The following is a 16,859-nucleotide window of genomic DNA, read 5'->3' as shown; positions in this document are numbered from 1 at the left end:
CACCCACACACATGCACAACACATTATGGCAATTCAGACATACATTGATATTAGAATTAGACAAATACATGGATTGTGTAGCAGTGTAGGCTACATAGTCATTCAACTTCTCCCAACAACGTGTGTGTGTGTGTGTGTGTGTGTGTGTTGGGGGATGGGATGCATTTGCATAGACTACCTACTGTGTGGTGGGGGTGAGGGTGATACCCAGTCTTACCTGCAGTTAAAGTCTGTGTTTTTGTCAAAGCTTCTTTATGACGTCTGTCACCCGCAATGACAAATTTGCAGCCTTTCTTGCGAATGATGCAGATGGCAGGAAGAACGGGGCCGGAGTTCGAGATGGAGAGGCTTGATCTGGACCGAAGTTTCCTGGATGGAGTTCTTTCGATCTCTCGCTTGTCAATAATCCTCCGGTACCGTGTGGGATGGAAAGCCGCATCATCGGGAATTTCTTCAAAATCCAGTTCAAGACTGTTTGAAACTTTCTGCTACGTTTCTGCACTCGCCCCTCAAATCTAGCCACTGCCGAAGACTATTTTGATAAGTATTCCACCTTGTCCTGGTGAAATTCTGTATTTCCTCATGCTTAACAGACGATATATGCATGTAACAAACCTTACGTTTCGAAGATTTCTTTTTTTTTGAACACTTTCGGACGAGATTTCTTCTTCTTCGGTACTGCTGGATGAACACGCTGCTACTACGATGGCTGCTTGTGTTTACTAGCTCAGCTGACATACCAGCTATCCGATTGGTCCATTCTGATGATGTCTCAACCGTGGCACCTTTCGCGAGCCAAAGTGTTATTACGCCTGCCGAATATGTACATATGCCTTGCCGGGCACTAGTCCTTCCATTAAACGCTGCAAACAAAAAAGTACTGTATTTGGAGCAGCAAAACTTTTTTTAAAACCTCAACATAACTCGTTCTTTTTATGAGCTGAAGCATGTTTGGTTCGGAGAGCACGGAGTGGAATTCTTTTTCTGAAGGACTTTTCAATGCATACTGGACTCAGTATATACTGGATACTGCATACTGGTCCTCGTAGTAGTATGCAGTACAGTTTCCAGTATGCGACAGAAGCAAAGCACACTACAGGGTCACGTGAACGTAGCGTTGCATGATGGGATGCAGTACACCACGAAGATAGCTCTGTTCGCGTACTGGAATATTTTGCGGAAGTAGTAGGTCATCCGGGTATGTTTCGCGTACTGGAAATTTTCATTTTGGTCACATACTGCATACGGCATACTGATTTGGGGCTCGATCAGTATGCCAGTAGTATGTAGTAGACTATTTCGAACACAGCCCATCTCTCTGGTCAGCGGTGCGTACAGTCGCAACGCAAACACATCATCAGAGCATCATTAACCACAGAGTCAAAAGGGCTGACATTGCTGGGGCAACGCTGCTTGGGGAGCAGGAAGTAAAACGCGGAGTGGATTTTAAGCTGCTTCGGCTGATACTGAGACACACCGCTCCATCCTCTATTAAAATGGAACTGTTGAATGCACAATCCCTGACAAATAAATCCTGCTTCATACACAATCATATTTTGGACAAGTGTCTGGATTTGATGTGTCTTACAGAGACCTGGCACAAATTAGATAGTCATTCAGTCCTAATAGAAACCTGCCCTACTGGCTATCACTACCTTCAGAAAGTTCGGAGTAAAGGACGTGGTGGCGGCCTGGTGATTATTCATCATGACAACTTAAAGTTGATCCCAGTGCCCATGCCTGAGGTGACTTCATTTGAGTACATGGCATTCAAATGTAAAACCTCTTTTGCTATGCAAATTTTACTCATCTATCGAATGATTTCTTGGAACTACTTGACTGTTTTAACCTTAGACAGATTGTTGACGTCCCCACACACACCTGGGGACATACTCTGGACCTGGTGATTATGGACACTGCCCCTGCCACCCCTGTTGCCAATTTGTCTGTTTATGACTTGGGTGTGTCTGATCACAAGGCGGTTTTCATGAAGTTGTCATTCCCTTCATCTCTCAAAAATCCCAAGCGCAAAATATCCTTCAGGAACCTTCAGTACTTTGTTGGATGTTCGTGCTCCAGTCAAAACCAGAACGGTCACCTTTCCTCGCTCAGCCCCTTGGTTTAACAAGGAGCTACGTAAGATGAAGGCGGCTGGACGTGTCCTTGAGAGACATTATACAAAATCTGGTCTTACTGTTCATAAGCTGGTGTACCGGGAACACCAAAGGGCCTACTCAAAGTCACTCAGGGAGGCACGGTCACAGTTTTACTCAAACATGATTAACAACAATAAAGGAGACTCCAAGAAACTATTCTCCACTGTTAGTCATCTACGCCAGCCACATCCTCCCTCACCTACAGAAGTTACAGAAGAGTACTGTAACCATTTTATGAACTTTCTAATAACAAAAACCGACTCTATTCACTCTGGACTAGGTGCTCCCATTACACCAGTGACGGTTTATTCAAAGTTTGAGGCCCTCCAACCTCTAAACTGTTTCCCAGAAACCTCAAAGCAAACTGTTGAGGGCATAATCCATGGGATAAAAACCTCTACCAGTGCCTTAGATCCCTTTCCAACTGCTTTAGTGAAAGCAAACATTTCTGCTATAAGTCCATTGATCATTACAGTAATCAACCTCTCTCTTCAAACTGGCCATGTTCCATCTGCGTTAAAAACAGCCATAATAAGACCTGTGCTTAAAAAACCTACGCTTTGCAAATTACAGGCCCATCTCCCGTTCCTTTCTAAAGTGCTGGAAAAAGTTGTTGCTGCACATCTTCAGGACCATCTTAAATGTAATAATCTTTTCGAAAAATTCCAGTCTGGATTTCGCTGTGCCCATAGCACAGAAACAGCTCTGGTCAGAGTCACAAATGACCTACTGATGGCTGCAGATAAGGGCTCACCTTCCTTACTCATACTCCTGGATCTGTCTGCTGCATTTGATACTGTGAACCATGGAATCCTTCTAAATCATTTACAACATACCACTGGTCATCATCATCATCATCTTTATCCATGCTTGATGCATGCCTGGACGAGGTAGAAATGTGGATGAAACAAAACTTCCTCCAGTTGAATAGCGCCAAAACCGAAGCCATCTTGATTGGCACCCCACACCAGATTCAGTCATCGTCCATAACCAGCATTTCATTTCTTGGCCACGATACTCCTTTAAGTACATCAATTACAAATCTTGGAATAAGGTTTGATCCACAACTCACCTTTGAGCTCTATATTAAACCTTTGCATATATAAAATATAATTATATAAATCTTTGCAAGACTTCTTTTCTGCACCTTAGAAATATAGCCAAACTTCGTTCCAACCTCTCTCTGTCAGATGCTGAAAAACTGGTCCATGCATTTATCTCTTCTAGGCTGGATTACTGCAACGCACTCATTGGGATTTCTAGCAAGAGTCTCCAGAGATTGCATATCCAAAACAGCGCAGCTAGGGTACTGATGAGGGTACAAAAATATGAACATATTACACCTGTATTGTACTCACTTCACTGGCTTCCAATATCTGTCCGCTTTGAGTACAAGATCTCTCTACTCACACACCAGTGCCTTTATGGTAATGCCCCTCCATACTTGAAAGAGTTACTCACTCCGCTGGCTCCATCAAAGTCCCTCCGATCTACAAACTCAAATCGCCTTTTTATCCCCAGATGTAAGCTTAGCACTATGGGTGATCAGGCTTTCTGTTCAGTGGCCCCTCGCCTATGGAATACTCTCCCTGATCATTTGAGACTACCGCAGACCATTGACTGCTTTAAAAGAGGACTCAAAACTTTTCTTTTTTAGAAGAACCTATGATTCTAACTAACTTGCTAATCACTTTTTTATTATATTTATACTGTATAATAGTTTTTATGGTCATGTTTTAGGTTGTAGCACTTTGAGATTTACCTAATGTAAAGTGCGTTATAAATAAAATGAATTATTATTATTATTATTATTACATTCCACTATGACGTTCATAGTTGACTAGGGGGTATAGTCGACTATAGTCGAATCAGTGACTATTGCAGGTCACCCCTATTAAATATATTTACATTATTCTCCCCAGAACTTCCGTCATACATTAAAACAGTGAGGCAGTACTTGGAAAAGTTAGACAAATCAGATGCAAGGAGCAGTTCCGACACAACAGTGGATGAGGCCCAGCCAAGTTCCAGTAAACTGCAATCCCCTGATGTGGTAAAAAACTTATCTTTCTTGGCTTTGCTCATGGTGAATTTTGTGTGCTTTGCAATTATATTACAGATCACAAAACTCATGGTTTGATCAAATAATGTTTTTTGAGTTACATATAATATTATGTTACTGCTTCATTTGTATTTGGCACTTATCACACAATAGGCTTGTCACAATACTAAGAATACGATACTTTAAAAAATATTGAAATTCGATACCATTTTCGATACCAAAGTCAGATACTGTGCTTATTTCCGTTTTAAAGCCTTTTTATTTATTTTTTTTATAAACAAACAAATGAATGTTGCTTTGTGTTTGAAACTGCTTGAAATTGTAACTTCATTTCACAACAAATAGCTGTCTGACTGAACAGTTCTCTTGTATTACGTTAACAAATACGAGCCTCTTGTAATTACAGGACGAAACATGAGAAAACGTGAAGACGTTAAGATTGGGCATTTTGAAAATTGCCAACAAATTAATAACTTTTGCACCATAATAGCGGATGATCACAGATAGGCTCGCGATGTGTGTGGTGTGCGTTGAGGCAAGATGGCGCCTGTGGTGGCACACCGTCAGCCTCGTCTCCCTCACCTACTCGGCTTATTATTAATTGCAATTACTCTACTGCTATGTGTATTTTGGCAAGATGTATCTGCTCTGATTGCTTACAATCGCCAGGACCTTCTTAATATTAGGCCTGTCAGTGAGTCGCTAATATTAACAAAGCCTAGACTAGGTAAGCAACACACCAGTCTTCCACCTGTGCTTGATGAAGTTCCTGCGCATCTACTGTATTTCCCCTGCTTGCATCCTCGAAAAAGGCACTCCAGGAAACGGGGAAAACGAGGTGGTGTGATTGTGAAACTCAAGGCCTACCTAGCAGCTTCTCTTGTGGCGCATTTCCACTAGGGCCTGCTTGGCGCGGTACGGTTCGATACGGATCGATTCGCAACGGAACGGTACGGTCGCGTTGTGTTTCCATTACAATGGTGGACCACCACAATGTGGGTGGAGTCGCTGTTGGCGCGCGGGTTGTAGAGTCGTGACATCATTTGTATGCGACCACAACACCAGTCGATGCCCCTTAACACATACCATTATTGTATCTTATTTATCTTTATCTTCATTATTGTATGTGGTTGCTCTAATTATTGGTAATAATTTGGTATTACTCAAACAGGCTGAACACACCCTGCATAAAAAGCATCAGTCATACAATCAAATGAAATCAAACTTTATTATGAAATATAGATATTTAAAGTACAAAATATGTAAATAATAAAGTTATAGTTTAAAAAAGTGCAAAAAGCAAATGACCTAAAAATAACGTATAGCTTTATATGAAATAAATATTTATAGTACTACAAGCAACATTGTGTGCTTTTACTGGCGTCGGTCTCGCATGGTGTTCACAAGTTCGCCAAGCACCCCGAGGAAAGCCCGGTTGAAGGAAACATTTTTCGCCAACTCCGCTCTCCTCAGCTCGGCTTCTTGTTCCCGGGCCTTGCGACAATCACGGAGCAGCAGCTGGATGTGCTCCTCATGCTGCTCGTGCATCCGCACATCCTGTGCCTGCATCTCCAGAAGCTGTGCGCCAATATCCAGGTCCGTCTGGGTCCTTTTTCGCTTGCCTTGACAAAAAGAGGGTAATGGGAGTTGATTAGTAAAACTGAAATGCACTCGGTACTCATGCTACTCCGGTGCTTCACATGTTTTTTGTGTTCCTCACCTGTATTGGGCCGCCGGACAGGCGTTTGTGATCTAGCCGGTGTAGAGACCGCTGGTTCTGTGTATGACACGGATGATGCGGGGGAGGCGGGAGGTTCCAAAGAAGCGCTCGCCTCGTCAGTGGAAGGGGAATCTTGAACGTAAAAAATAACAAATATTAAACACAAGCATTCCTGTGAAAGCAACAACAATATAGCGTAACTGCACAAAATGTGTAGCACGTCATCGCTGCTCATGCTTTGTTTATGGATACAGCTAACTAGCAACTAGCAAGGCTCCACACTGGGGCTAAGAGCTAGCTATTGTACAGTAGTGACTGTGGTGGTAACTACAAACACAGCTCTAAATTCCTGCGTTTACAATAGATGCCTAGTGTAAGCTTTCTATTTGTTATAATGTACTACTAAGTAGTTAAAAAGATTTATTAGTTCTAAGATATATATAATTTAATTTAGGTTCTGTAGTACAAACAAATAATGTTTCATTTTCATGTAAATAATCTGTTCTGCTTTGTGATTGGTTGAAGGAGTCACATGGTCTGTGTTGAGAGGGAGTGCATGGGAAAAAACGAAAGTAGAGAGAAACAGGAGAGCCAGTAGCCTGTAGCAAATAAACAGCACTCCATATTTGAAATCCGTCTCCATCCAGTTTTCTTTTCTAGCCAAGAGTGATCTAACCACCCTACACGGAACCCAACACTTACACTAGTAAAACTGTGAAATCACAATACACTCACCATTCTCCGTGGCCTCCAGGACCGACATTGCCGTTGACATTACTGGCTGGCCGGTGACCGTATATGGCATCCATTTGCTGGAACCATTTCCAGTCTTTGCTGTTTGCTCCTCTGCGTCCGTTATGGTCCTTCATCGCCCAGTAATCGCTTTTAAGCTTTTTTAGCTTGGACCGGCACTGCTGAACGGACCGCTGTTAGCCATGAGTGGCCATTAGCACAGAAACCTTGCTAAAAACCTTTACATTTCTAGTGGCACTGTCCAGTTCGCCCTGGATTTTTTGATCACTGATTATTAACAGAAAGGTTTGTACCTCGGCGTTTGACCAGGGAACAGACTTTTGGTCCTCCATTCTTCTCTCCTTAGGTTTTAAAAATGGCTGAGGAGCCGATAGTGCAGGAGTCGCTCTCCTGTGACGCAACCTCCCTTATGAAACAAAAATATATGGCAATATACTGGAAAATATACTTCAATATATTAAATTATACAACTTCATATATGGGAAACAAGTGCTTATATTTTTCAATATACTGCAATATATGCATAGAACATGTATGTCTATATATTTACACATGTAAAAAAATATATTGCAATGAAGGCAAAAACTGCATTACATTTTTACAATGAATGTTTTATTGAATCAATGAGAGTTTACTTTTACAAAATGCTCAACTGATTTTCAAGTTATTCCACTGTTTGCATAATGACACATTCCATACATGAAAAAATTGACAGTATATATTCAATTCAAACACAGACCTTTCAAAACCAAACACGTTTGAGCATATCAGCATATTTAAACCCCACCCACCCCACTTTTCAGTCCTCCACACTGGATCTTGGTGGTATACATGCATAGAGGCTAGGATATCGTGGCAGATCAATTAGCAAGCATTTTCTTTTAAACATTGTCACATGAAATATCTGTTTCCTGCCCCGCAACACTCTCTTCAGACCAACTACATTTTCAGTATTAATCAATGTATTGTGTGATCTATCATACTCTCTTCCAAGAGCAAAGCATTTTCTGTTGCCTTGTTGCTCTACTATGATGTAGTAGTAAACAGAGATTATGTGTCCATTTTCCAGCAAAACAGTGAAGCTGTTCCTTTTCACTACTCTGGTGAATTCTTGTGAGTAATACAGTTGTCCATTGACTAGAATTCTACTGAATATTTTCACGACTGTATCCACTGTGACTAAAAGTTGCTCTCTCATGGCCAGTAACTCTTCACTAGTAAGTTTTCGAGAATAATGCAAACCAAGGGTAAGAACCTGATCTGCTACTCTTTCAAACTGCCTCAGTCTTTTTTGACCACTTAAGTGGTTATACAGCTGGATGCATTCAGGCACTGCATTTCTCAGTGCATCATTTCTCAAAAGAGGCAATACTTGTCTATAAGTGAATTCTTTCATTATCTGTAAAGGAACACACTGAGTGCCTTGAAACATTTTTAGTAATACCCCATTAAATGACTCAAAAATATATCCTGAATGTGCCCACAAAGGCCCCCAATTCTTTACAGATTCAGGTAAATGAAGACATAAATGTACATTAAATGACACATTCTGCTTTCCATACAGTGTTTCAAATTGTTTGACAAAATCTACAACCAAATTTTCACATCTTTTTAACTCCTCTGTTGTAATGATGTCCTTGCACAGTAAGAACATGAATGTGACAAGAAGTAACCAGTGTTGATAAAATATCTGGGGCAGAATTCCTTTTAGCACAAATATACTATAAAACAGTAACCAGTTCTGCCATTCACTAGCCTTCCAAAACCTTCTTTGCTGAAGAGATCGAGGGACTCTTGTCACATTGCAAGGAGGCTTAATTAGTAAGAGTTGTTCATCAAGTTCATTCACTCGGTTACCAATGTAGTATGGTTTCTCGTGGTTTTCACTGTCCAGCCACATGCTTGCCATTTGACGAACTAAACCAAGATGTACATTGTGCATATGGTCAGGAGGCATACTAGTTATGATGTCAAAGTGTGGGATGTTTATAAGACATGTGGGCCCTTTAACACCTCTCACAGATTTTGTGGTGCGCAGAGCCTCCTTTGCATCTCTTATGGTTGAAGTGTGGTCCCTTTTTGGAACATCTTTATATGGGTATGCCCTGACAGTACCATTTCCCTTTTGAACTTGTTCACCAGGATGTAGACAGAGGCTGCACCCATATTGACCATTAAACTGTGTCATGTTTTGTAGTATGGGCCTGGCAACTGAATCACACATCATAAGAGCTGCCACAACTCTACATTGTTCCTCAGTGCTGTTTGTTTTTAGCTTAAAGCCCACAGTTGACAACTTCTGACACTCCAGAGTGAAAGGTTTTAAAAATGTATTAACATTTGGCTTTTTACTGCCAAACCACAAGCCAAAAAGCAAAACGTTTTCTTTGCGCACAGGGTAAGGAAGCTCGTTTACAATCCCTTGTAATGGCCAAATACTATACAGTGATGATTTAAACACAGGCACACCATCACAGTTGAGTGTTAAGGAGTATCCATGAGGACCATCAAGCGGGCCTCCTTCTTTGTTCAGATTATGGTAGAGTTTACCACTACATATGTCATCATAATTTTCAGAACTGAATGTGTCATTTCCTAACTTGAGACAACATGCAATATCCTGTCTTTGAAGAAGATGTTCCAACTGTGTTTGGATTGGTAAGTATATGAAGAAGTTTCCATTCTTTAGTGAACTGTCTTTATCCCACATTGTGCTGCAGACTGTACACTGCCCTTCACTAACTTTGTCACCGATGTAATACTCACAGTTTGGACAGTATATGTGACACTGTAGGTGACCCTGTATTGGCTTAAGCACTTTTAAGAACAGATGCTTTGAGGTTGACATTATGTTTTCTGGACAGTGGATATTAATCAAATCTAGAAGATCAGAAAGGGCCACACCAGTGAGTGCGTGTCTTAAAACAAATGACATTATAAGTAAAAAACTCTGAGCTTTGGTTAGTCGTGAACCAGTGTAAAGTGGCTCTTCATTTAACTGAGGAAACTTTTCATTACTATCTTCTCCCTCATTTACTGACTCGTTAGGACTGCTTTCATATACAGGGGAAAATTGTTCTCCACTGCCAAGAATGGATTCAGAGTCAGACTCAATAAAAGACTGCATTGGTTCCAACATACTCATACCGACACTGTCATCCAAGTCATCAGGATTGAAGTCACTTAATGACTCTGATAATGGGCTCGAATTTGGTCGATCACTGAAGTGAAGATCACACTCCATAGAACATTCATCCTCAAACAAGAGTGGGGATGTAGGATACCTGGACATAGAATCACCACAGTCAGCCTGCAGGATCTGGAATAAGGAACAAAAAAAGAAGTTTCTGATTATAACAAATAAAATAATAGAAATGTATTAAACATAGACCCAAAAATAGTTACACATATCCCAGCAAACATTTTACAAATAAACTGATTTTGTACACCTGTTGTAACCTCCAGTATAATAATTTCAGAGGAACTATCTGATTTTTGAGATGCACAAGAACTAATACCAAATTAGAAACAAAAAGCAGAAAGCTTGTGATATATAGCATCTATGAACTAATACATTCATATATAGTATATTTACAGTTGTGTGTTGAGCATTGTGAGTATCTTCATAGATGTTTTCAATGTTATGGTCAGAACTATGGCACATCAAGTTCTGTTTTGTGAGAACAATGACGACATTTTTAATCATTTTCAAACTATGCAGCTTCAAATCATTGCACACATTAATACAAGAAAACAAGGCTTTTGTTTTGCCTTTAACAAAGCATACCTTGATAATGTACACACATGATAACTGATACCTACAGATGCTTCCTCTCCTGAAAGACAGCACTGTCCACTGATAGGAGTCCAAGCTTCAGAGAGTTCATCAGCTGTTTTCTAAAAAATAATTAAAAACATATGTGCCACATAGACTACAAAACAATGATACAATGAAAAGATGACCCTGGCACACAAATTTTAGTAGAGATCTCAATGTTCCCAAAAGTACCAAGGTGCTGCTGAATTACAGGGACATGTGTATGAAATTATGCACACGACTTAAGATATTTTCTATTTGACATAATGCTGCAGCCAAAAAAAAAAAAGGCATCTTGACTTTGAATGTTTCACTTAATGTAAGCGTGATGCAAACAGTAGATACACAATATGAATTTGATGTTCATGTACAATATAGACCAAATGTTTTTGATCATTATGAATTTACTTGATGGGAAATGTAAGGTAAAGTTTGCGTGCAAGGGGGTTAAACCAGGCAGTCAAAAGGCTAACGGTTAGAGATGAGATTAAGAGTTAAAGTTACATAAATAAAGCAGTTTGGTTAAGTTTAAGGTAACAACCAATTCACCTCACGTGACATTTCAATGATTCGGTTCGTAATCTGTGGTTATGCTTTTTTTTGTTTTGTTTTTTTAAGTTGAAAAGCTCATTGCACTTACGCTAACGTAACCACCACTGTGTGCATCTTCAGAGCCACTGTCAGAGTCGCATTCAGAGGAATTATGATTCAGGTTCTGTTGTGTAAAAACAAAAAGGCTGTTATTGCTAATACAAGTCAGATTCTTGTCAAAGTTCAAATCATTGACAAAGAATATTTTGTTCAGCTACATAGCCAAAACTTACAGAGACTTCCACTCCTGACAAACTCTGTTGTTTACTGAGAGGAGACCAATCTTCAGAATTGTCATAAGTTACCTATAAAACAGATAACTAAATAAATTCCCATACATTCTACTAACCAAACTGTATGTGTCCAAAGTTAACATGTAACAGGGTTACCTCTTAAGATATTTTTAAGACAAAACCTAACACAAAAAAATGGGCATTTAAAAATTATTTGAGAAAAATATCAATGTCCTGACTAAATTAACATATTTAAGTGCACTCAGTGAAATATTAATAAAACACAGAAACACATAGGGAAGACATTATTGATGTATTATTGATCAAAATGGATCATCACTATCTTGGAAATAAGAAATAAAGCAGTTCAAGCTTACATTGACTTCATCTGTAGTTCCCGACAGACTTTGTGTAGACTGTCCACTTAGGGGGCTCCAGACACCAGGACTGTCATGGGCTGCTGGCTAATTATCAAAAAAAAAAATTACAAGAACAAACCTCTCATATTCAAAACACTTTCTATGTAAAGAGTGTACCAGATTTAGCAAAAAACAACATTTCCATCGTCTCCAGACTAAAAATTAATATTGCAAGATCACTCACAATCCAATAGCTATGTATATTTCAAGGTATTGATAAATACTTCTGCTGCAGGAGAGGTGTCTGGCAAGACTGAGTGATTAAAAGTGTTTTCTCAATATTTTTCAAAGTAGCTGGCTACTGACACAATGGTCAAATGGCACAAGTAACTTCCAAAAGGTCTACGAAAAGGTTTAACTTTATATTAACATATTTTAAGTTCATGACTCACCAGGTCCTGGACTGACTGATGAATCTCAATGTTGTTGGCCTCTATCAATGCTTTCCTGTGATTAAAGAAAAAAAAATATATATATATATTATATATATATATATATATATATATATATATATATATATATATATATATATATATATATATATATATATATATATCTACGTTATTCATTCATTATCTTAACCACTTATTCCCGGTTTCTAGGGTCCCAGTGCATAGCCAGTTTGCAAGGCAGGAACAACCCTAGGCACAAATCTATCGTATGGCACACACACTCACTGCACTTTATCAGTCTAAGGAGTTTAGCCAAAAGGTTCAAGTTACATACACAAAGCAGTTGTTAAAGCTTAAATAACAAAAAATAAATGATCTCAGATTACGGCCAGGTTTAAGTACCTCATACAATCCCACTTATAAAAAATGCAAACTATCCATCTACCTTCATCTACCTGTCGGAAAATCAGCTGAATGGAGCTGGCGAGTCACCATGAACTCACCCTGAAACTCATCTGTAACCTACCGCTAGTACAGAATCACGACACAAGTTACTCGGCCATGATGAAGCAAAAAAACTAACCTTAATTTCCATCGTTTTGTTCTTGCTGGAATCTCCGTGTCTTCTGAACCCAGGAGAATATATTTCCTCTTCAATCGGTCCATTTTTCCATCTGTGTCACATGTGAGCATCGAGTCGAGCGGGACAGCAGCACCCGCGATTTCTGGATCAGCGCGCCGTGATTGGATCGCGGAACCGGAAGATTTCAGAGATACGAGTAACTAGCCAATCACAGTTCAGTAGGACAGGGCGACGTTTACGTAACGGACGTGGAGGGAAAAGGACGGTTGAAATTGTAGATGTGCAACTCAAGTTTGGATAAAATACGTAAAATGTCCAGCTATCGGTATGCCCTTGTTTCATGGACTAATGGACCAGACAAAGATGCGATTAGCATCGTACCAACAAAGTGGATAATCGACTTTGACCCAACAGATACATCTAGAACATATCTAGTTGAATGTCGGATGACTAACACTAAGAGGCCTGTCAACGGATGGCAAGTTGAACATGCAGTGGTGCTAAAATTAGCAGGTAAGTTCAACTATTGATTTTAACAATAGTGTAAAATATTGACGCAATAATACACGAGAGGGAGTGCTATAACGGGTAATATCGGCACTGCTGTGCTGCGGTCGTAGGCACGAGGCCGCAGGCCGAGTGCCGTAGATCAGCACAGCAGTGCCGATATTACCCGTTATAGCACGAACCTCGAGTGTATTATTGCGATTATACCACAGTTCCATTATCGCTGTTTATTGAAAGATTTTGAGTTAAAGAGGACGAGAAAATACGACCTGTTTGGTTAAAAACACTCCGCCAGTTAAAATAGTTCTATTCAATGGCTCGCTGCTAAACTTACACAACACTGGGACAGCCATACCCAATAAATATTATAGAGGTAAATATACACAAAAACAACTGTTGATAAAGTTGTATTTATTAAAATACTAAAATCGACTGCAATGTCGTTGCTCTTTAACCAGGATGTAAATACATTAAGAGCCCAGGACGTTTGTTTTACGGTATTAACTTCGTTTCTCTGCTTTTCCAGCTCATCCAAATCATTGTTTGTAAGCGTGACAAACCTTGGCTCATTGGAGAAATGAGGCTGGTCATTTATAGCTTCATCCTCCAGTTTCAGATCGAAACAAATGCTTTCGAAGCCAATAGATTTAACGAACTCTCTGTAATTCATTTTGATAATGTTGCTGCTTGTTTGTAGTTGCGCGTTTGGCTTGTAAACGCTGCTTCGTTGCTAGGTTACCTGTATGTGGCGGAGTAATACATGAAGAGCTTCGGTTACAGTGCTATAACGTGCAATATTGGCACTCCTAGATCGCCTCTCAGCCAATCACATTGTAGGGTCGGAACTAACTGTGGTATAATAACAAATATTAGCAAACCCACATGCTGCTAATAAGGAAGTATTGAAATATATCGCCAAGAAATATATATTCATTGGAAGAAATATATATTCCAAGAAGTTGTTGCTTCTTGGAAAATATGCTAACTACACCACTCAAGGTGCACATCAGGTTATGTATCCCACGAAGCAATTGTTAGCAATAACGACCAACTGAATGAATGAATGAATGTTCCATTTATATAACTATAACTATGAGGTATGTTAACTGGATTTACAGAGCTGCTTTTAAAATAAATCAATAATGGGTCACATTTTTCAGTTTTTAAATTATTGTTTTAATACATGTATTGGTTGGCATCTTTGTGCCATTAAAATTCGATATTTCGACATTAATGTAGAAAAAGAGTCTACACTGAAATCTGCTGAACGAGAACTTTTCAAAAAGACCCATTTATGCTTTTAAAATAAATCAATAATGGGTCACATTTTTCAGTTTTTAAATTATTGTTTTAATACATGTATTGGTTGGCATCTTTGTGCCATTAAAATTCGATATTTCGACATTAATGTAGAAAAAGAGTCTACACTGAAATCTGCTGAACGAGAACTTTTCAAAGAGGACATCCCAAAAGACCACAAGAGATCCAGGAAACCCAATCGCCAGTTCTGTGATGAAGATGATGCTTCAAACTGTGAAATTCCAAAAAAGGTAATTTAACAGATTAGGTGGTGAATGGATTGCAGTTTGATGCAACCAATGTCTACTCTAGCATCTATACAGGCAACTGCCTTCTTATTTAAACTTAGTACTGCTTTGACACACATTTTTTGTTCTTTTTATTGTCAGAGTTTTGTAACATGGTTACTTATATACTGTATTAGGAATTGCAATTTGCGAATGACTTGAAAGCTGGAAATGATATCAAATTAAGAGTGTTTATGTATTGATTCATCCATAATCAAAACCCTTTACCTTATAGAAAAAAACCAAACTTGCAGCACGGAGGCAGGCAGAGGAAAACATTATTTCTGAAAACAACCAACTTACCCCAGAAATCCAGAGTCCAGCAGAAGGGTCAAGCAATGAAAATGCTGAGCAAATCAGAGACCTCCAGAACCAGGTCAAGGCTTTGCAGAAGGAAAATACCAGACTGCGCCACATGGTAGTTAAAGGCAAGTATTTATTTCATATTAAATGCTAATGAGTATCTTTGCATTTTAAATTTAATTCATAGTGGTGTTTCATTTTACATGTAATATATTAGTTATAATAGATATATTACCTAACTGCTCATTAAGAATTCATTACTGATTTAGTAATTGAGTACCCGGAGTAAACTCAGGTGGATGACATGCAGTCTCCACACAGAAAGTAAATCTTGAAACTTGAAAAGGACCCAGACCACTCCACCCAAGGATTCTTGCAGTGATACACTGAGCTACCCCACATTCATTTTCTTATTACAATTATTTTACAGAAATTCCATCTTTGTTAGTGGACATTAAAAAGGTTCTCGCCAATAGTAATCCCACCAAAGATGTTACTGTCTGTGAAGATGAAAATGAGGGTGAAACTACATCTTGTACACCTTCAGAAGTAAGCATTTTTGCAGTTGCTACGTTTAGAGTTGAAAACATACCATAACATATTCTGTTGCTTGTGGTGATTTTCTTTGTTTTTTGTTTTGTTTTTTACAATTAATAAGGTGAAACTGGGGAAAGATGGCACCACCACTGTCTCAGCTCATTGTTGGGAGACTGCAAAATCCCAACCTACAGCCAGTGGGATGGCACGAGTGCTGCTGTTGGGCCTCTTTAGTGTTGATGTTCTCCTAAAATCCAATCTGACCGGAGGGATCAACAAAGTCGATCCCACTGCACAACGACGACAGCCTCTCGATGGGAAAAAACTGCAAGCTTTACTTGGTAAAATATCCATTTTTTTTTTCAGATTTGGTGCCAGAATTTCCAGTTTTATTTGTCACAATTATAACAAAGGAGGAGCTTTTAGGACACATGTATGTACCATATAGATTATGCTAATACATTAAAGTAAAACACTAGCTCATTAAAATATTGTTTGACTACCATAGCCAGCAGCATATGCAGTCACATTGGCATAAACCATAGCTAAATATTGCAGGACCTCTTTAAAAAAAAAAAGCATAACCACAGATTACATACCGAATCATTGAAGTTGTCACATGTGAAATAATGCAGGATGCAGAGATGAGTGATCCTATAAATGTTTATTTGAACGAATAACGTAGCTCCTTGGCATATGTCTGACATGTAAGGGACTCACAAAGACAAGCACAGGACAATACTAACTCACGCCATATATACTTAATTTAACACATAACGAGCACCGCATATAACATTTTATACTGATGAGATGGGTGAACACATACACAACCACACCCACAGGACGTACATATATGGACACAGACTACACATGCACATACCCAAAGGGAAGGGTCCAGGTGCTGTAACATGACAGAAATATAATAGGCTATAAGAATTTGTGTGTAAGAAGTGTAAGAATTTTGATATCTCATGGTCTGAAATTGATTAGCACATGAATGCATCCCAAATGAATCAGGCCAAATTTGGTGGCACCACCCTCAGGCCAAAATATACAAACTCTGTCCTTCCATTATTTGCATTACAAACCAGTTCATTTAAAATATTATAAATGACACGTTGAGGACCCCGGCCCCTCCCTTTTGGGCTTGTGTTTACGTTGTCCACGTGTATCGTCTGCGTCTGTGGATCTTCGTGGTTA

The 16,859-nt window shown here is 39.2% G+C and overlaps 1 protein-coding gene and 1 long non-coding RNA gene across 3 annotated transcripts; both read right to left on the bottom strand.

Moving 5' to 3' along the window:
- Nucleotides 1-5,592: 5,592 nt before the first annotated feature.
- Nucleotides 5,593-7,025, bottom strand: LOC143513946 (uncharacterized). The gene is made up of 4 exons (XM_077004625.1): nt 6,985-7,025; nt 6,674-6,849; nt 5,939-6,070; nt 5,593-5,840 (listed from the first exon to the last, which is right to left on the bottom strand). The coding sequence occupies exons 2-4, from the start codon at nt 6,741-6,743 to the stop codon at nt 5,593-5,595; spliced, it is 450 nt and encodes a 149-aa protein (XP_076860740.1). The 5' UTR covers nt 6,744-6,849; nt 6,985-7,025.
- A 210-nt stretch (nt 7,026-7,235) lies between these two features.
- On the bottom strand, nt 7,236-12,873 carry LOC143513879 (uncharacterized). Of its 2 annotated transcripts, XR_013130702.1 has the most exons (7): nt 12,727-12,873; nt 12,144-12,198; nt 11,710-11,796; nt 11,333-11,404; nt 11,149-11,223; nt 10,514-10,588; nt 7,236-10,010 (listed from the first exon to the last, which is right to left on the bottom strand). It is a non-coding gene; the product is annotated as an uncharacterized LOC143513879 (long non-coding RNA). The 2 variants fall into 2 exon arrangements; XR_013130701.1 differs by lacking the exon at nt 7,236-10,010 and having other exon boundaries at nt 10,582-11,223.
- Between the last annotated feature and the right edge of the window lie 3,986 nt (nt 12,874-16,859).

Source organism: Brachyhypopomus gauderio, chromosome 5 (genome assembly GCF_052324685.1).
Source record: "Brachyhypopomus gauderio isolate BG-103 chromosome 5, BGAUD_0.2, whole genome shotgun sequence".
Lineage (NCBI taxonomy): Eukaryota > Metazoa > Chordata > Actinopteri > Gymnotiformes > Hypopomidae > Brachyhypopomus > Brachyhypopomus gauderio.
The sequence above is the reverse complement of the archived record's forward strand: the minus strand, read 5'-3'. Positions and strand labels throughout refer to the sequence as shown.